The sequence below is a fragment of the Ursus arctos genome, unplaced genomic scaffold (assembly GCF_023065955.2).
Source record: "Ursus arctos isolate Adak ecotype North America unplaced genomic scaffold, UrsArc2.0 scaffold_21, whole genome shotgun sequence".
NCBI lineage: Eukaryota > Metazoa > Chordata > Mammalia > Carnivora > Ursidae > Ursus > Ursus arctos.
Window position 1 is genome coordinate 30,648,846 of NW_026622886.1, and position 22,376 is coordinate 30,671,221.

Genomic DNA, 22,376 nt, shown 5'->3' on the forward strand with positions numbered 1-22,376 from the left:
TTGTTCAAATATTTCTTCTTTTTAAGTCTTGGCAACCTCTTATTTATACTCTTTGTCAAATTCACTTTTCATATATTGTACAAAAGTAATATTTACCTTAGACCAATTCAAGCAAACAGTAAATATTTGAATAGTAGTATCTAAAATAGCCAACCTGTGGGTTATCTTTCATTTATTAATTATATTATCCTTTAATTATTAATTTATAATAACAAATTATGTATTAACTGGAAACAAACTGAAAATAATGTATATATAACATACAAAACAGAAAAAGGTAGAGCTCATGTCTTTTATCCAATTAAAATCTTAGAACTATTTAAAATGTCACTCTAGAAAAGGAAACACAAATAAATGTAGATTAAAAACTCTCCAAGTAAGTACTGAAATCGCAAGAGGGAAAAGAAAGTCTAAAGAACAAAATGTTGCTAAGTAATATAATACTACAATTATTTTACTTCAGTCATGCTCGTAGAGTTTCTATAGTTTTGAATGAAGTATATCAATTAAAATCTAAATTAAAGAATGAACATGTATATAGGGGTGCTGAAAACTGCATTTAAAAAGAAATTTAGGGGCGTTTGGGTGGCTCAGTCAGTTAAGCATCTGATTCTTTATTTCAACTCAGATCATCATCTCAGGGTCCTGGGATCCAGCCCCGTGTCAGGATCTACGCTCAGTGGGGAATCTGCTTGAAGATTCTCTCTCTCTCCCTCCGGCCCTCCCCTCACCTCTCTCTCAAATAAATAAATAAATCTTAAAAAAAAAGAAGTTTAGATTTTTAAGAGCAATAAAATTAATTATGAAAGAATGTAAGTAAGGGAATATGATCAACATCACAGAAAAACTATCTATCTTTCATGTAATCTCATTTTTCCTCTATAGTATCACAAAGGACCCAAGAAGTAAATGGATTATTTCCTCTGAATATAAAATGCTTTTTCTTTGCCATTGAAATAATTAAGGGTATCCACAAAGACAGACATTTTAGGCATGGTTTTACTATTACAAAAGTGTCAATCCACTCCAAATATTAAGTATGGTTATCTGAAAAGTAGTTGGAAAGCTTACCATAGTGAGAAGAATATGGATTCAGAGTATGTGATTGGAGACAGGCAAGATTAGCAAGGCTATTCAGCAATTTGAAACAGTTTCATCAGACAGTCTCTCAGAAGCAGTAGGGACTTCACTGAGACCCAGGAGGGGGCTTTTAGAACTTAATGCTGTGCCTGTTAGTCTCGGAGAAAGATGCTTTGTCATAGAAACTTTACCCAATTCCATACTCCTGTCATTGGTCACAGGTCATTAGAACACTGCAGTATGGTTAATCCAATTCAGATTTCCAAAGCTATGAAATTAGCTAAAGTAATCTAATTGCATTTTATCTATTTTTAAAATTCCTTTTCAAGCACATTTTTCAATGCTGACCTTCAAAACAAAATACTGCAGATGAGTATGTCCACAATCAGAAAAACCCTGATTATGTTCCATAAATAATGTAGAATGAAGCCAATTACCTAAAAAGGCAGGTCAAAAGTAAATATTGTCTCACATATCCAGATATTTCAGTAAGAAGAAGACAGTCTTTATAAATTGTCTCAATAATGAAACCAAGAATCCACCTCAGCATATACGGACATAGTTTCTACCTCTATACTGGCTTACCCTGAAACAAAATGGTACCAACAAAATTTTTCAGATACTGATATGTCTTGCTGTTTCAGGCGTGTTTGCTTTTCTTTTGGAGTTTAGGATTGTGGTTGATATTTCATTGACTAAGTTAGAAAATATATATATATATATATCTGAGCATAAGTAAACTTCAACTGAAATTTCAATTTCTGATCCAAATTCAGAACATAGATAGTTAAAAGTTTGCTCTATAACTGAGAACTTGGAAGTAAAAATGAGAGAGAAGTGCTGCTGTCTCTGACGATCTGAGTCCCCTCTCCTTGCTCTTACACAGTTGCCAGATTGGAGGAAAGACTGGGCTGATGCCTGAGCTCTCTTCAGAGAGCAGTCCTGCAGTTCGGATGGGTCACCCCGTCCTGTCAAACCCAGGTTTGACACGGCCATAATCTTTTAGTTTTAACTGGTTTAGTTTCAAGATCTCTGTTTTGTTCTTATAAGTTTGAAAATATTATAATAGAAATGTTAGGTGTTCCATTAGAGTGTTTTATTTCCATTTATAAAAGTATATGTTCTCCCATATCTTGATTGTTTTTGGCTTATTATGATCTATGTGATAATAACAATGATTGATACCATTATTTTTTTGTAGCTCCCTAATTCGGATGGATTGTAGTTATGCAGCCATTCTTCTGTAAAATTAACACTTAGATTGCTTTCTCTCTCTTTTAGTTACTAACTATGATGCAGTAATCATTCTTACACAAATATCTTTTCATAAGGATACTTGGATTTCTGTAGCTTACATTCCCAGTAGTGTAATCATTGGATCAAATGGTTTGATTTTTTAAAAATTCTAGTGATTACTGTTCCAAAACTGTTTCTGCTTCAAATTATAAATGATTATAATTTAGAGCCACAACAACAATACGTGAGAGCACACCTTTTGGCAAACTCTTATTACTAATCTGGATATTAATCTTCTTAATTACTGCAAGCTCGACCAAAAGAAATCTATTTAATCTGTACATCCCTAACCATTTGTGAGATAAAATATCTTTTCATATGTATATTGGTCATTTGTGGTCCTTTTTTGCATGACGTACACATTTCCTTTTCTATATTTTATTGTAATGTTTTAAATGGAAAACAATATATATTAGAGTTAGAAAGTCATTGTTCTTCCAATTAGTGCTTCAAACAAAGAAGGAGAGATGCCTCCCCAGCCCCTTTTGAATTTAGAGATGATATGTATGTGATCAAGATTTGACAAAATTTATTGAACATTTACGTTATTCGAGAACTGTTAGAAATAAATATGAGTAAGATTCAGCCTCTGTCCTCAAAATAGACAAAACAGTAAATAATTATAAAACAACTCATTAATAACAATGGGATCCCTTTAAGGACAAGGACAACACATCCCCCCATCCCATCCCACCAGCAGCTAACAGCAAAGAAAAAGAGATGAGCAAAAAAATTAAATCATTAAAAAAAAAAATAAATCCGTAAAATTTGACTATCGGTAACATCTAGAAACAGAGAATAAAACATAGTTCCCAAAGATGCAAGAAAATGTTAACTAGAAAGTTAGTTTGTAAAGTTTGTGAGTAGAATAGGGAGTTGAGTATGGTGGGGAAAGAAGGAATAGAGGCCTCCCTGACAAAACAGGTCAAAGTCTCGCACATCCAAAAGCATAAACTGTGTAGAAATAGAAGGAATATAAATGCCAATAATACTTAATCTCTAAAATACATAACTTTCAACATCAGGCAAACCTCCTAATCAGTGTAAATTTTCAAACTGAGAAAAAACTTGAGGGGAATCCTCAGTGCCTTAGTTTTACTGATTTAATTCTAGAAACTTATTAGAACGCTGTAAAAGCTTTCTTTAATTTGAGACATCAAAATAATTTGAATGACCCTGAAACTATTCTGAACATAGGATGCAGTTTTTCTCTCTACACTCATTGGTAACACCAAGAAAATATCTTGGGATGAGATTAATGGAGTTTTTAAAATGAAGTTTTTTCCTCATTAAGTTATGATTTTTTTTTTTTAAAGACCACATTTTTACATCAAGGGCATAGAGGAAATTCGAGAGTATAAGAGCAGTTTCCTTGGTCTGGCTTAGCACTTTCTTTGTGCATCTCTTATCACATCAAGATCATGTCAAGCAACAACTGCCAGTGAAGGAATCTTGAGTACCAAAACCACCCAGGAAGACTGAAACAAATTCTATTTCCCTAAGCATGAACATGAATGGTTTTCTACGCAAGGTTTGAGACCCTTTGAAAGGTCATGGTCTTAATTCTAATCTTCATCATTTGGTATCTTGTTCCATGTGGGTAATCTAACCTAATGACACATCCATCCTTGTCCGTTCCTATGTATTTATTTTCAAAGCTATAATCTGCTGTTATCTAAATATTCTAGATTCATCATTTCACTCATTAAATAAACTTCCAATAATAATTTCAACATCCACTTACTTAACTGTCAAATATTCTCTTCCTGTATGAACTAGTGATTTTCACTAATTTTCCCAGTATAAGGAAACTTCTCTTCTATGTTGCACCTTACTCTAGCAACAATTACTCTGCATAGCTGAGTAGTACTAATAGACAAGCAATCATGTATTAAACAACCCCAAACGAGCAAGACATAAATAGCTGCATATTCTATGATTCTAAAACTCTCCTAGAGTTTCAGAGAAAGTCTGAGTGAAAGCAGGGTATTTATTTGTTGTTGCTATTATTCTTATTGCCATCATTTGGTTGGCTGGTTGATTTGGTTTGCTTTTGTCTTGTTTGCCTTTAGCAGAAAAGACACATTTATAAGATTAAAGGAAAAAGCCATAAAGAGAATGAGGTTGAAGCTGGGGATCCATTTGTAAACCATGATCTTGGAGCAGACACAAGGAATTAAGGACCAAAAACAGGAGGAGGGATTGTGCTTGAGCTGAAGGAGAAAGATTTCATTCCCTGAGAGTGGATACAATTCCTCAGGCCAGAATAAGAAGTTTGAATTTTATTACAAGAGGAGCGGAAAGTTCTTAGAGTATTTTCTCTAGCAGTGTGATCTTTGCGTACATGGTTAAAATAAAAATGTAAAATCCCATACGATATTGAGATTCATATTCTCCTAATAGATGGACAGATAAAGATAAATGTATACCCTTATTGAAGCCTCAAAAATCCATGTGTCTGGGCTGCCCACCTCTCTAGCTTCATCATCTCCTGCTTTCCTTCTGTACCATTATACTCAAGATAGAGGGACGTCTTGCTGTTATCCACACAAGCTTCTAATGAAATTATTTGAGCTCCTACATCCAATTCGTATATCCCGGATTTTCAGCCATATGTCAATAGATTCCCATCTTTGCTTAAGCCAATTTAAGTTGGGTCCACTCACTTGAAACTAAAAGTCTTAACTGAAACCTCTTCCCATTCTCCCAGCAGCTTCTCACACGCCTTGATCCTGAGTGTTTCCACCAGCTGCATCACTCCTCCCTGAACAGGCTCTACTCTGTCTATATAAGATAGACAGAGACCAGTAATCCAAATGGTCTACACATGAAACAGTATACTTATTCTCTCACAATGAATATAGTCCATCAATTAATGCAGACCAATAATAAACCAATGATTTTTTTTGGGGGGGGGGTAGAAATGGCCCATAGGAGTTGATGCAATAAGCTTAATTTATTATAACCCCATAAGTGTTTATTACAAATACTTTTATCAAACTAAGACTTCCCTAATCCTGTAAACACACAGCTGAGTATTTAGAAAAAATGCCAGTTACAACACTTATTCCTAGTGATTTGAGAAATGCATGATTTAGGACGAAGACAGATCAAGGTATGAATTCTGACTGTCATCTTCTGGCTCTGTAAGCTTAAGTAACTCCTTAAGATCTCAGTTTCCTAACCTAGAAAATGGGAATAATATTCTCTTTACGATATTTTTATGAAAAATAAATAAGGAAATATAGATAAGAAACCGAACACATATTTGTCTCAAAATACTAATTACTACACTAACCCTCTTGGGCCCTTTTGCCTAACTCTCCAAGATGTTTTGTTCCCCAAGTCTGTAATGCAAGGAAATCACAATCTCTCCCAGCTGTGTACATATCACAAATGTGATTTAAAGACCGCTAAATTAAGGGTGTAAAAACTCAAGATCCACCCAAGCAAAATAAATGACTAAGATGACTGGATTTGAAACAGGGTGTGGTGGGAACTGTGGTAAACTGCCAAGCAAATGCCCCATCTAAAGACAGCTTCTATTCAACTCCAGCTGATTTTTATCACCAGGAATATGGCAAACTTCCTGATTTCTGCAAGAAACAAAGGAACCTGAAGTTGTATTAGAGATCTATTCATTGTCAAATGCTGACAGAATTCTATTCAAAATTTGTTAACAGTTCACAGCTCCAGCAAAGCACAGGTGGCCCACAAGTAGCCTGTTTGTGAATGGCACCCACCTTCATCCAGGTCATTCAGAAAAACAACTAGCAAGATAGAACTGAGATAGAGCTTTTAATATCCCACTAGAAACCTCAAGTTAAACAGTTCAAGGGCATCCTTGTATTGAACTACTTCCTCTATCTGTGTTCATATCTCTCACCAGCCCAGCTTAACCCCAATATTCCATTTCTACAATGCTACTTATCAACTTCCTGGCAGTGATCATTCAAATGCCTCCAAGCCTTCATATACAATTGTCCTCCCTAATCCATAGAGGATACATTCCAAGACTCCTAGTGGATTTCTGCCTGAAGCCACAGATAATTCTGAACCCTATGCATATTATGTTTCCTTGAATATATACATACCTATAATGAAGTTTCATTTATAAGTTAAGCACAGTAAGAGATCAACTAATAAAAAAATAGAATAATTATACCAATATACTATAATAAAATTATGTGAATGTGGCCTCTCTCTCTCTTAAAATACCTTACTGTACTGTACTCACCCTTCTTGTGATGATGTGAGATGATAAAATGACTATGTGATAAAATGAAGCGAGGTGAATGATATGGGCATTGGGATAGCATTAGGCTATTACTGACCTGATGATACTGACCTTCTGATGATTTATCAGGAGGATCATCTACTTCTGGGCTGTGGTTGACTGTGGGTAAGTGATATTGCAGAAAGCAAAACTGCAGTTAAGAGGAGCCTACTGTACCGTTTCCAATGAGATATTCTTCTGATTTATCAATCTATCTTTACAACCTTCCCTTTCTGATTATTTATCTATACTGTATGCTCAAACAGGTAGCTTTAATAGGGTGAAAATATTTTAGAAAACTGGAAGCAACAGAGCTAAACATACTTTTAGCATACAGAAGGCCATTTCCAAAGGTAAACTTTTATGTTATGGAGGAAATTATTCGATCAATGACATTTTTTAAAAAACTGACTTCCTAATATACTATTTAGGAAGTATTTTTAGAATTATATGGGGCGCCTGGGTGGCTCAGTCGTTAAGCGTCTGCCTTCGGCTTAGGGCGTGATCCCGGAGTTCTGGGACAGAGACCCACATCAGGCTCCTCCGCTGGTAGCCTGCTTCTTCCTCTCCCACTCCCCCTAACTGTGTTCCCTCTCTCGCTGGATGTCTCTCTCTCTGTCAAATAAATAAATAAAATCTTTAAAAAAATTATATTACACACAAATTTTATCTCCACTTAGTCTACAATCATTTTTAAATTCTATATATATTTCTTATCTCCCGCAGAGTTTAATAAATATTTGTCAGACTGACACAGAATTACTTCTCAAAATTACTGCTAAGAAAATGAGAAACATTTAAAAGCCAAGATTTCTACATAAGCTAGAATTTTCAACATTATTTTCACTCCAGTCTTTTAGCTATACCTTATATGGCATTCACCTATTAGTTTTATAAACAAAAAAAGAAAACTACTGTTAAATTTTACTAAAAATATAGAAGCAAAATTGCTGAACAAATCCAAGTTGAATTCAACTACAGATGGTTCCCAACTTGCAATGGTTCCACTTAGGATTTTTCCATTTCACGATGGTGTGCAGAGCATTACATATTCAGTAGAAAGTGTACTTGGAATTTTAAATTTTGACCTTTTCCCATGCTAGCCATATGTAATACGATCTTCTCTCACGATGCTGGGAGTGGCAGCGAGCCACAGCTCCCAGTCAGCCACATGACCAGGAGGCTCAACAACCAATACACTTACAACCATACTGTACCCATATGACCACTCTGTTTCAGCAAAGTATTCAATAAATTACATGACGTAGTCAACACTTTATTGTAAAGTAGGTCTGTGTTCGATGATTTTGCCCAACTGTAAGCTAATGTAGGTGCTCTAAACACATGTAAGGTAGGCTGGGCTAAGCTGTGATATTCTGTAAACTAGGTGTATTAAGTGCATTTTTGACTTAATGATGCTTTCAACTTATGATGGGCTTATCAGGATGTAACCCTACCGTAAGTCAAGGAAGATCCATATAAAGTAAGTAAATGAGATCTGTATCAGCTTACTATAATACTACACCTCAATCCAAAGTGTATTAAAAGAATAACTGCTCTAAGAGGACTTCATTTATTTAATGGTGGTTGCCCTCGCAATGCAAACATTATTTATCGTTTAGACACATATAAGCATAATTTATCAATATAACAGAGCAAAAATATGCTACTTTACCAGCTTGGTAAATGATAAAAGTTATGTCACAAAACAAACTTTAAAAGGAAACATCATTTTAAAATGCAATTAGTTAAAGCAGATATCTACGCACAGCATCTAAAAATCAAATGTGACTCACAACAGTAGTGGTTATAAAATGTTTGCACATTAACCCTCATTTTGTAGAAAAATATTCACGACAAAGAGTGAAGTCACCCATTACAATGAATAAAATTGGCAGTATGCATTTTGTAGACATACTGAAAATAACAAACATCCAAAGATGTTGTTTTTAAAAGAATTTGGTAATTACCGGAACAAACAAAGTTATGAAAACAGAGAAATATGAAAGAAATGTGAACCCCTGAAACTGGAACACTGCTAATAACAATACCACCATCTATCCTGTATTTTAAGAGAACCACACAGATAATTGAATGGCAGTGCCAGAATTCAACCCCATGTCTCCAAAAGTGCTCCAAGTCCCAGTTTAACAAAAAAAATGTAATATTAAAACCTTTTATAAGGAGTTCTTTCTATATCCTTTGAAATCTAATTCCTGGGAGGTCTAGCTGTTAGAATTAATATATTAAGAGTTTATTTCTCTAATCTCAGTGAGTTGTGAAATAGCTTTAAAGTTTAAATGCATTTATGCAACTTTTTAAAAAAATCTTTAACACATAAAAAGAAAGATTCACATATTCCTTCCAACAGCTTTACCGGGCTTGGTTACCCAATAACTTACACACACACTCAGGCGCTTGGAAGGTCATTGAAGGGCTCCTTAACTGAACGCATCAGGGCAAAGTGGCCACATTCCCATAACTGGACTCCAAGTTCATTTTTCACAAGAACACCTTACTCAAAACAGGGTGTGGGGCAGCTGCAATTGAACCTTGCCCCTGGATTATGAAACCAGTGGAGTTACCATGATTCTTATGGCTACTCTGACTTCAGAGTGTCTTATTTATTGAAGTGGAACTTTCTGAATGGAGAGGCTGAGTTACTGCCTGCTCAGTAAAATATACATATAAAATTTTCAGTAACATTCTAGGTGCAGGCAGTCAACAGTAAAATACATGTCAGTGGCCTGTTCTTGACAGGTTTTACAGCAGCCCTGTCTCAAGGGTATCTTTCCCTACAAGAGTCTTAAGATTGTCTGCTAGTTGAGGCTTTGCTTTTTTGGCTATTTGCTGGTTTTGATGAATTTACTGTGATCCAGGGTGTGTTCAAGTATTTCTTTTTAGAGTCAGCCTACAGCTGGTGATATACTTCAACAGTCTTAAAAGGAGGTCCCTGGCTCCCTCCAGTACAAACGAGGGAGATGACTCTCTTGGATGATGCCCCATGTATTGACCGCCCTAATTCTGCAATCTTAAACTCTCCAGTTGATCCTAGGAGCAGCTTCTCTGATTCAATGTCTCTATGAATAACTCTGAATGACAGTAAGAAAGGCTTGCTCCTTGTCAGGATGGAGAGAAAAATGACAAGCCTCTTACAGAATCTCTGTCTTCAGTATGCTACCATGTTCAGCAAGATCTAAAAGCTAGGGAAGGATGCGGAAGTCACCTTTGCAATCCTGCCCACTGCAGACTGGTGAGAGCATCTAGCTACCTGATGAGGGTTAAGACAGACATGATAAGAGAGGTAGGGCATTAGAATAAGCCTGAGGTTGGATCAAGGATAAAACAAAATCAGAACCTTAAAACTAGAAGCTATGACTACAGGTGGGCAGTAGCACGATTCCCAAAAAGCCAGGTAAGATGAGCTATGATATCACAGACCTGAGATTCCCTGGCCCCACTTTCAGTGGGCTTCCCTTGCACCTAGAATCCATCTCATGAAGTGAGACAGAAAAGTGACACACCTCAAAAGAGAGAGAGAATGCACCACTGGGACGCTGAATTTACACAGCATGATCACTGAATAGAGGGATGAGACTGTCGCTACAGTGTGGGCCAGAAACCCCAGTTGTAAAATCTAAAAGTGATTCTCACTTTTATTAACCTCTTTCACTTCCATTTTTGCTAACTCAATACGATGGTGTCAAAAATCTCAAAGTCATCATTCTTGATTCAAAAATCTAAAAATCATCATTGATTCATCTCTCTCTCTCTTTTTTTTTATCCCCACATCCAATGCATCTCGAAGTCTTGTCAACTCTCCTTCCTAAATGTAGAAAAAAGCTACCCACTTCTCTCCTCCATTGCCAGTAACAACTACTGTCCAGACCACTAAAATAGTCTCCTAGCTAATATCCCTGTTAACAGTTTTGCCATCTACAATTCTTTCTCCATTAAGTATCCAAAGTGCTTAAAATTCTCCAGTAACTCTCATTACAGTTAAAAGGAAAAATCAAATACTTTTTGTGGCTTGGCTCCTGACATTAGTCTGCCTCCTACCCCTCAGTATTACTCTGTCTCTCTAACCCCCAGCAACACTGACATCTCTGGTCTTCAAAATGAAAAAATACGTTTCTTCGCAAAGCCTATACAGCTGATGTTCTTTCTTAGAAAATTCCACCTTGCAGATCTTCATAGGATAAAAAGCTTCTTCTTGTTATCCAGACTGCAATTCAAAACCATTTTTTCAAAAAGGATTTCCTCAAGCATCCAATCAAAAGTAGCCCTTTTTCCCCTGGCTTTCCTTCATTTGTTTGTTTATGGGATATATAGTCCAGTTATCCTTTTAGAATGTAATCTCCTTGAGGGCAGGAATCAAATGTGTTTCTCACTCACTGGTATATAGGCACTTTATTAATTTTCTTGAATGAAGTAATGAAAAATGGATAAACGAATGAACTGGGCCACAGAGGAGAATGGTTACCTTCTCATGGCTTCTCTTCCTACTGATATTTCTCTTGTCACTTTCAATTTTTCCATGACTAGGCAAAATGACTAGGAATCAGGCAATGAAAAAAACAGGAAGTGTAGTCCTAAAGAGTGGTATGCAAAGGGTTTAAAGAGAGATAAGGAAAGAAAAGTCTTAATTTGGGAAAGAGAAGAGTAGACTTCTTTAAAACATCATAGCCTCTCAGTGTTAGACCTTCAAGTCAGGAATATAAAGGTATGAAATGCATACGTTCTATAAAGTATTGTGTAAATTGTATTTTCTGAGTTGAAATATTTAAAATCTACTAGGAAACATACAACTGGTGAACCTTTTTAAGAGGACTTACATGAGATCAAATTGAGGATTTTTATCTATTGAGTTTTCATGAAGCAGTAGAGCCATGTTAACTGATGTGAGATGAGCTATAGGATTTAATATTTTACATAACTGACCCATAAATAGGTAATCAAGGTAAAGGTGATCAGAAAAAAAAAAAAAAAAAACAGACACACTGCTTAAATTTCACTGAAAAATTGACCTTAAATAACAGATTTATGAAGAAATATCTTTCAGTTAAATTTTAGTTAAAATTATTCTGTTCAAAGAAACTTAAGACAGTGACATACAGAATATTTGTGTAAAACTCTGAGTTTAAAATTACATGCTTGTATTCACATATGTTGATTAGTCAATGGCTTTTAAGAGCAGAAATTTAGTATAATTATGCATGATATATACTTTTTTAGGTACAAAAAATTTGTTATTTGACTATGCTTGGACCTCTGCATAGTATGGGAAAGACTTATTTCTTTAAAAAAGCATATTAACTAGCCTACTAACAATCAGGTTCTTAATGTAGCATCACATTCTGAAATAAAAAAACTACATTCCTATTATGTTACAGATTAATACTTGTTCTCAGAACTATTTCCAAAAAAGAAAAAATTTCTTACCAGACATAAACTGTGTAATAGAGGATAATTCCATTTGGCTCCAGGGGTGGTTGCCATGACAACTTCACCGTGACACCAGACAACTGTTTTACAGAGAAGTCTTGGGGGGGAGAATCAGGAGCTGAAAAGTTAGGGTAAGGATAATACATTTTATTAAACATATACAAGAGAAGGCTAAAATGGAAACACAGAAAGTTTTCTTTATAAACATTTTGGTAAATGAATCAGGTACAGTGCCTTTCTCCATGAGCATGGGAGACTAATTGTTTACTTTCAAAATGAGATGATAAAAAGAGATTTTGCATGGTGGTGTTAGAACATCTGTTTCTGTGATTCAATGGAAAAAAATATTTCATGAGAAAAAAGAACAAGGGGTATGTCACAGTGATTCACCTACTGTTCAAGTACATCTTGGTAAATTATCATCCTCTAGTAAAAATAAAACTACTGGGGTGAATAAATATACTATGTAGTAAAAGTGCTCCTCAAACAATAAAAAGAAGTGGAAAAAAACCACACATTCAAGAAGCGGTAAAGTGATAAGCACAACATCAGGAGAGCAGTTAAAATGACTGACTTCACAAATAAAAACTACATTCCTCAATTTCAGTTGTCATTAAACTGTAAAATAGTATCAAAATCTGTTCACTGAGTCTTCCAAATTGAATGGTGACAAGGAAAACCAATGTAGCACATTAACAAGAATAGGGACAGGTTAGCGTCTACTTCTAATTCTGCCGTGACAGCATAAGGACTCAAATACCTTAGCCATTCTGCACTGTATAAGCACTAAAAAAGTTACTAGCAAACTTAGACAAGTTTATATTTACATTTAGATAAAACATTTAGAATGGCATTTCTCAGCTACTGTGTAACACCACAGTAATGTCTTAGAAGATTAACATACAACATTTTGCATATAGAAAGGTATAAATTACTAAAACTTTTTATCATTGTTATATATGGAAAGTGAACTCGTTGGTAGCTAATAGAAGTTTAAAGAATTTGTCCAGATCTTTGAACAATGTTAGTTTATAAATTAGCATATGTGCACATCACTTCTTCCAATAATTTGGAGAAAATGCTACCTGAATTATTTTAATTTCTTTTTGATTTTCTGAATAATCTCAGCTAGAATTGTGTGTTTACATATGCTTGTATATGTATATGTGTGTTTTCATTATTTTGGTAGTAACAAATTTCCAACAACAAAAAAATTATTGAGCAAAGGTTTATGAGACGAATTCTAAGGAATAATGGTGACAGTTGTATTTGTATTTTCATTTGGCATTCTCTACAGGCACTACAGTAAAAATGCTATCAAATATTGATTATCACAAGAATCCATATATCACTTGGAAATGTCTGTTTCCCAAGATATGAATTACTTCTGAGAACTCTTTCATCTGTCAAAACAAAAGCCTATGATAGTTTTACTGACATCTTTGCAAACCTAACTTTTATTATTGGGAAAAAGAGGATTTAGAACATAATATGTTGTAACTAAGCATTTCTATTCTATAATATGCTCTAAGGCTTTTATGTCAAAAAACAGATAATTCTGAGTGTTTTATTTTTAATTTCAGTATGGGTAATTTCCTTTTGAATTAAGACTTTTTATTGCTAACTAAATACAATTAACATGTCTAAAACAAAATATGTACTATAACAGACTAACTTTTAATCATTTTGGCATTTGTATTCTAAAGAACAATTTAAAAAATGAAATTGGTGAAGGGGATTAAGAGGTACAAACTTCCAGTCATAAAATAAATTTAAAAAAATTAAATTTACTTTAAAGAAAGAAAGAGGAAAATTAGAATACATAAATGTAATAATATCTTTTGCAATCTATCCAATTCATCATGACAGAGCATATGAGAATAGATGAGAAGTGTATGCATAAGTCTCTTCCTCCTTTTGGCTGGTGTGGTCTTTCCTATCTCTCACCCTCCCTCTTCACTCACCTTCCTTCAGGTCACAGCTTAAGTGTAACTTCCTCAGCTACACTTCCTCTGATGCCTCGGAGTAGCTAAAATTCCTCTTTTGTCCTTAGGAATAATTTGGGGGAATACTTAAACCAGTGATTAAAGTTACAAAGATTATTCATCCATACACAAATCAAATTTACATCTCTTTCACTAAACCACAGATTTCTTGAGGGTGAAGAGGACCTAATACCCAAGAAAGCAAATCTTCTCAGTCCTTTATCCATTCTTGATTTGCTGAAATTTTTCAATAAAAGGGTCTTGTTCTTCACCCTGTCAATTAGCAATTATATCAATGACTTGGCCAAGGACTTAGATGGTAAGTTCACCATGGTGACTTATACCATAGTAAGTTTAACAGTCCAGGCAATTCAGATAGATACACAGTATAGTTTGAAACTATTGACTTAAGTGGTTAAAAAAAAAAAAAAACACAAAAAAACCACAAAAAACAAACAAACCTTTGTCTGCTCAGCATATATGTTTACTACTGGTCTAGGTTCCTTCAAATTTTTACCATCAGGACTATTTCATTTAATTAGAAAAAAAAAGTGGTTACTATGTTCAGAAGGGCATTGCATAAATGATTTAGTACATCTTTCTTGGGGATTACCTAAGATGGAAAAAAGAGCTAATATCACCCCCCTTGCTCCCGGTTTTAACAATCGTCCCATTGGGAAGGATTTATTTATTAGGTTAATTTTTACTTTCTTTCAGCACAAATAATTGAACTATAAAAAAATGAAAATTTGGACAGTTGAGTGTTGTTGGAGAAATAAGCATAGTTAGTAGATGCAATGACTAAGGAAGACCAACCTATGAGAGTACTTAGAACCAGGGACAAACCAGAGCAGCCCACTAGGACGCTTTGATGAAGTAATTTGATGGAGGCAAAAACACGGAAGGACCTGAAATGGACAAGGCTCCGAAGACTGTCATTTTGAATAAAATAAGAACAATGCAGAAAAAAGCTTTCTTCTAGAAGTATATAATGCACATTTTTGTCCTGGTGAATGATTAGAATCTGAACATCCACAGAATGCAACCAAACTTGAGGATGGAAGAACTTGAAAGAGAGGCAGGTGGGAGATATCCTACATACATTTATGATACATCCCTCATGACAATAGGACTTCTCTTTGCAGAAATTAAAATAAAAATAACAGTCTCAAATATATACAATGTATAAAACATAAAATGCAAATCTAAATCTCAAATATATTCCTCAAAAGTAATTTTCTTAGCATGATATATGCCTAGAACTTGGTGAGGTACCAGTGTAAAGTGGTCTCAGTAGTAAAGTTGATTTTATTCAGGTTAGGAAAAGACATGTTTAAATATTCAATATGAAGGCTATTAACATTCAGGAATAGCATCTTGGCAAATTATGTAGAGAAACCTGGTAACTGGCCTGAACTCATTAGCAAGCTAATCCTAATACAGTAAAAAAGGTTGCAGGTTGACATAACAGAATCTACTACAAAACTGATGTAAATGTCTATTCTCATGAACATTAAAGTTGAAAAACACAGTCATAATGTACATTAGCTGATGTTCAAACCCTTCAAACCAAAATTTTAGCCTTAAAAATTCCGATGAAAAAAAATATTGCTGATTTCTTACAGAGCAAGGATGACTTCAGAATCAAAAAAAGAGCATTTTATACCTGATTTTATTGAACATAAATCTGACTTTGCTATCTTCTTTTACTCCATGACAATGAAATCTCTGTATAATGCTGGAATGGCACACAACTGATACCCAAGTCTAGTAGAATTTTTACATTGTATCTTCATCTTAAATACATGTTTTTTTGAAATGTGATGGATTCAAAATATATCTATATCCACTAATATATTTACCATCTTCTTCAGTCAATACACTTATGGGTTCGCTCCGCACTCCTTCACCCCTCTGTGTACTAGCAGACACCTCAATCTTGTATTGGGTATACTTCTTCAATCCTAAAAAGAAATCAAATAGATATGACTTACAAAATATCCCTTAGTAATATGCAAGAGGCAAACTATGAAATGAATTAATATTTCAATAGTAAAAACTAAATGAAAATGAAGTGGTTTCAAATAGTAAGTCGTATTACAAAGACAAAATGATATAGGATAATGTGACAAAGGACTGACTTATACTTTCATGTGACTGTAATGAACTCCTTTTTTATTTAACTAAAAAGACAGAATTGTCCTACCCTGTATAAAACTAATCATATTTATCATTTATAATATAAAAGCAAACTAATATTTTGTGCCCCCTGTCAATATTAATGTAAATGCCCAACATTATACGTTATTTTTACCTTTAATGCTCTGGGTCAAAGAGGTTGTATTTATAGTTCTTTCCTCATTTCCATTACTTCTCCTGAGATAAATTGTATATTTTTGTATGATTCCATTAGGACTACTAGGGGGAAGGAATGACAGCTCAATCTCTCCAGAAGATATATTTTTGTAAGTAATATTTTCTGGTGCACTATCAGGCACTGGGAAAAAAAACAGAAACATAAATGCATAAAATAATTCTATCCTAAAAATACATTCTGAAAAAAAAAAAACAACATTTTGCTGAAGTCTTCACCCACGTGCAATAGGGTATGTATATAAGAATATCCTAAATGGAATAAAAGACACAAAACTTATACACTTAACAACTATGTAAGAAAAGATTGCATCTCAAAAGAAAATTCATTCTATGATTCTACAGAATAATGCTTATCAGATGATATTTTTATTAAAGTACTTGAGATGGTATTAAACTGTCTCTCACTGCAGAACACACAGATGCAAGAAAGAAGTTTGAAAAACATCTAAAAATCAATTCTGCCTTTCATTAATGATGATAATATATAAGAGATTAATAATTAGTTTGGGTATAAAACAAGATGTATGACAAGGCAAGCAATCTCTCCTAGATATAATGTTGCACATTAGGACCTGGCAACAAACAAGTCTCCCAAGGATACAAGATATCATTAAATAAAATACTAGTTTTATGTATCTACAAATGTTCTCATTGTATTGAATTCAATGGTCATAAAATGGTTCTCTACATATATTCAAATACCAGTACTACTTGTGGGATTCTGATTCTGGTAAATATTGAAATAGATACCCTAAATTGAATGACTATCTTAATTAAAACTCTTCATAAAATTAAAACAAACTTTTACAAGAATTGCAGACTGGACAAGAAAGTTAGAAATCTGTGGTAGCTAAAAACAAAAGCAAAAAAAAAAAAAAAATTAAACAAAAAACAAAGTAAAAATGGGTATCCTGAAACAGAAGCTGGTACTAAGGCCAGCTTTGTCTTGGAGGAGACTGGCCAATCCTGGTGATGTTGAGTTTTTGCATTAACAGCTGTGTGGAATTCCAGATAAAGAAGAGAAAGCCTTGGGCCAGGAGAAGAGTAGGGAATATCCCTGTATAAGAAACTGGAAAACCAAAAGCACGCAATTTCAACCATTTTACTGGACAACTCAGGGGGGTACCTTCAATGCTTCTGCAGAATGCCACAGAAAACAGTGTGAGTAGTAACTCCTGATCTTGTACAATGTGGTGTGTTCACCCTCAGGGAAGAGGGAGTGAGAAGTAAACCCACCATACAAAAGAGAACAGAGAAGAATTTTTTTTCCCCTCGCTCCATTATGGATGAAGAAGTGAAAAAGAAAGAAAAATTATGCAGTTTTGGAACTGCACACTTATCCCTAAGAGCCTGTGTGGCTCAAATCCATGGAACCTGAAGAACCTTCACTTCAGACTTTAAATTAAAACAAATCTGTAACAGAGTTGATGTTATTCAAAAGCAACTAGCAGAAGCAAACATAAATCCTCTCAGAAGGAACTCAGCTTCAACTCAGGCCACATAAATATACCACGGATAAATTTCAAGGAAAATGTGCTCACTGATAAAATCGCTAAACACACAAGCAAATCAGACCCCAATAAAGATAGCAAAGAAAAAGGAAAATAAAAATCAGTCTCTCTCTGTCTTTCCCCCTCAGCCCCCCCGACACAAACACACAGCAGTCAGACTTCAAAAGACTTCAGCTATTGAATCTACCAAAGAATAAAAATAAATGTTTAATGTATTTCAACAGCTCAAACAGTACTGAAAATATGAGCAAAAAATTCTTTAGATAATAATAAATGATACTTATAGCCAAGCAGATTTGAAAGAGAACCAGACAGGCCTTCTAGAATAGAAAAACAAAATAACTGAAATTAAAATTCTTTTGATGTATCAAAAAGCACCTTTGATAGAGAGAAATTTAGTGAAAAGGATGACAGTATTAAAAAATTATCAAGAATGTAGCTCAGAGAAAGAAAATAGGGAAAATATAAAATGGCAGTTAAGAGACATGGAGTATATATATCAAAGGAGTCTAAGATAACAGGATGAGGAAGAAGAAATATTTAAAAGAATAATGGCTAAGACTTTTCAAATTTGTTGAAAGATATCAAACTTCAGGTCAAGGAATCTCAATTAAGTTCTAAGCAGGAAAATATTTTAAAACAATCATATTTAGACATATCATTGTGAAAGAGAAGATCTTAACAGCACCAAAAAAAAAAAAAAAAAAAAAAAAAAAAAAAAAAACAGGACAGATCACCTACCACCTACATAGGAATGACAATTAGACTGATAAATTGACCTCACTAAAAACCAACTGGAATTCTATACCCAGAAAAATTAACAAAAGCAAAATGAAAAACATATTCAGATAATCACAACCAGAAAATCCTCAATGAATGATGTGATAATGCATTTTAGGCAAAAAAAAATATTTACGGGAGACGAAAGACCACAGTCGCAAAGATAATGGTTTAAAAATTGCCTGCATGGAGCAATAATAACAACTAATTTGAGGGGTTAAACAATTTAAACTATATAAACATTATTGCCACTACAAAGTCCTATTACAAGAATCTTTCCTTTCAAAAGAAAGAATTGAACCTTTCTTTATTGGCACTCTAAATACAACGGATATAAATTAGTAGCAACTAATAAATTTAATAAAGTAGAAAAACATGATTCAAAAGCCTTGAAAGTGTAGATGCATTACCACCTGCTCCCAGTTGTTACCTGCTATGGAATATAAGGCACACCTAATAGGGAAAACTGACATATGAATGTTGATATTTCTAAAACTTTGGGAAGAATTGTAGTTTAACACATAGTTTGATGTAGCAATATAATTCTACACATATAATCCCTTTGCATACACTCAAAATCTTCTCTAGTATCTTCCCAAGCCAACCCATCACATGGAGAAACATCCTCAACTCCTCTGAATGCTTTCTTAACCTTCTAGATCTGAATGACTTGGATCTGCTGAGAACATTACATTTTAGCACTCTTGGGTAACAGGTAGTCACTTGTTTTTCTCCTACAATCCCCAGAACCATAGGGCCTAGGAGTTCAGTAGCTGCATTTATCGCTCCTCTTTGCCATATCCAGATGGTTTCTCCTTCCTTCTACCCCTGAAGAACTCTAGTACTACCCCTCCTTAAGAGTCATCTTGGATACTATGCCACTTCTTCAAACACCTTAAAAATTGTCTCACTCCAAAGGGAGGAGGTTGGGGAGATGGATGAAATAGGTGATGGGGATTACGGATTGCACCTGTGATGAGCACCAGATGATGCATGAAAGTGTTGAATCACCATATTGTACATCTGAAACTAATATAACACTGTATGTTAACTAACCAGAATTAAAACAAAAACTTAAAAAGGGAAAAATTTTATCACCTGGATGACTGACTTCCTCTCTCCATTCTTAAGAGACGTCAACATCAATGCAAATGATCTGCCCAATTCCCTGGACTCTGTATTCCTTGATCTCCATAATTCCAAGTTTTCCTCCACCTCACTTTAACCACTAGCTTTCATGGCTATACCCAAAACCTTGTCATTACCAGTCACTGCCAGTATTCCTTTCTTTGGAAACACCTCCTATCTTTCCAGCTTACTGACCTTTGTACTGACAATCCAACAATTCTTTGACCCTCATCATAACTTCACTGTTCATCCCTCCCTATGTCCTCCTCTCCCTACTCACTCAGGCCAGAGCCCATCGCCTACCGCCAAAACCCGTCCCTGGTAATCTCCATCAACTCCTTCTGCTTCCATCTTGCTTTCTAGCAAAATTCCAATTTGAGTTGAACTGAGCTCATTGCTATTCCAGATCTGCAATAGGACAGCTGAAAACATCAAAAGAAAACAAAACTCCATGCTAACTAGCCTCATTTAAATTAAAACCTCAAATTTCAAATGAATCATTTCCACTTCCCAGCAGCCTATATTTTACTTTAGTCAGTTCCGTCTACAGCTTTGTTGTATTTGTTTTCACCATCGTCTCTGTCCACAAACAGCCAAAATCCCTCCCCACTTCTTATTCAAAGCTGAGAAACTTGCTTCCCACTTCATTGAGATAATAAAAACACTCAGAAGGGGGGCACCTGCATGGCTCAGTCAGTTAAGTATCTGCCTTCAGCTCAAGTCATGATCCCAGGGTCCTGGGATGGAGCCCCACATCAGGCTCCCTGCTCAGCGGGGAGTCTGCTTCTCCCTCTCCTCTGCCTGCCACTCCCCCTGCCTATGCTCTCTCTCTCTATCAAACAAATAAATAAAATCTTAAAAAAAACCCCAAACTCTCAGAAGAGAACTGCATTATCTTCCTTCTACTGATTTTCCTTTAACTGCTTTCTCGCCTTACTCCCTTTCAAGGCATAACCTTGCACTTCTTTTTTTTCCTTTCAAGTTTTTATTTAAATTCCACTTCATTAACATACAGTGTAATATTAGTGGCAGATGTAGAATTTAGCTATTCATTCCTTACATACAACACCTAGTTCTCATCATAAGTGCCCTCCTTAATCCCCATCACCTATTTCACCCAACTCTCTACCCACTTCTTCTCCAGTAACCATCAGTTTGTTCTCTATAGTTAGGAATCTGTTTCCTGGTTTTCCTCTCTTTTTTGTCCCTATGTTCATCTGTTTCATTTCTTAAATTCTGCACACAAGTGACATCATATAGTATTCAACTTTCTTTGACTTATTTCGCTTAGCATAATACTCTCTAGTTCCGTCAATGTCATTGCAAATGCCAAGATTTCATTCTTTTTGATGGCTGAGTTAATATTCCATTGTATAAATATACCACATCTTCTTTATCCATTCAACAGTGAACGAAAATTTGCCTAGCCCTCCATTTCTGTGCTAGATTCCATTCTTTCTATCTAGTCAGAAGTTTTCTAATTAAAAGTTATTCCCTCTCTGTTGTGTTATTGGTTTTTCTCTTTTTGTTGATTTATTTCTGTATTGTATACATGTAAACACACACATTATGTCACAGCAAAAGAAAAATAAAGACACTTGACTCACTTTGCCCTTTCAACTATTGCTCCTTTCTGGCCTCCATGCCATATCAAAATTGGTCAAAATTCACCTTTACTCATTCTCTCAACTTTTTAAATCTATCATCCTGTCTTAGTCTCACTTCAGGTAGGCATTTTCCCCCATTTTTCCGTGAAACCTTCTGTCATGAAGTCACCAGTGACCTCCATAATGCCAAACCATTCATCAGTTATAGACCCTCATCTCATCTTACTTCACTGGCAGCAGTAATTGACATAGGAAATAAATTCCCTCTATTTGAAAATCTTTATTCACTTGCATTGCAAGACACAATTTTCTGATTTTTCTCTTACCTCACCGCTGCCACTTCTGCTTAGTCCTTGACTAAATCCACTCTGACTTCTCCAAGTCTGTAGGTCATATTGCCTGAGAACATAGGTGTCTGCTTCTTTTCATTGCTATCTACACACCCCCTGAGGTGACTTTATCTCATCCCTTGATTTTAAATTGTATATTCAACCCTGGATCCTCTCCCTGAGTTTCAAACTTACATATCCAATTGCCTTCATGACAGGTATTCAGATACTTAAAATGTGCCCAAAACAGAACTGAATTTCCTCCAAACTGACCTGTTCTCCAGACTTCCCTATGTCAGTAAATGTACCACCATTCACCCAGATATTCAAACGAAATACCTAGTAAGTAATCATGTTTTCCTCTTCATTCCCAAATCCAACATAGTCAGCAATAATCCTCCAAAATTGCAAATCCTATCATGTTCTTGTCATAATTATTCAAGAGCTACTCATTACAATTAAACTCCAAACCTCTTAGAATAAAACCAAGAATCTGCACAGTCTACCTTTGCCAGCCTATCTCTCCTCACCTGGTAATTCTCTCCCCATAACTTATAGTACTT

General features: G+C 34.9%; 1 protein-coding gene across 1 annotated transcript in view; it reads right to left on the minus strand.

The window, feature by feature from the left end:
* PTPRQ (protein tyrosine phosphatase receptor type Q) overlaps nt 1–22,376 on the minus strand; it is a 257,068-nt gene that overhangs the window by 135,214 nt on the left and 99,478 nt on the right. The window contains exons 33-35 of the mRNA XM_057316413.1: nt 16,397–16,579; nt 15,945–16,046; nt 12,095–12,215 (exon numbers count right to left, since the gene is read on the minus strand). Coding sequence (XP_057172396.1) covers nt 12,095–12,215; nt 15,945–16,046; nt 16,397–16,579 — 406 coding nt within the window. The remainder of the gene's footprint in view (nt 1–12,094; nt 12,216–15,944; nt 16,047–16,396; nt 16,580–22,376) is intronic.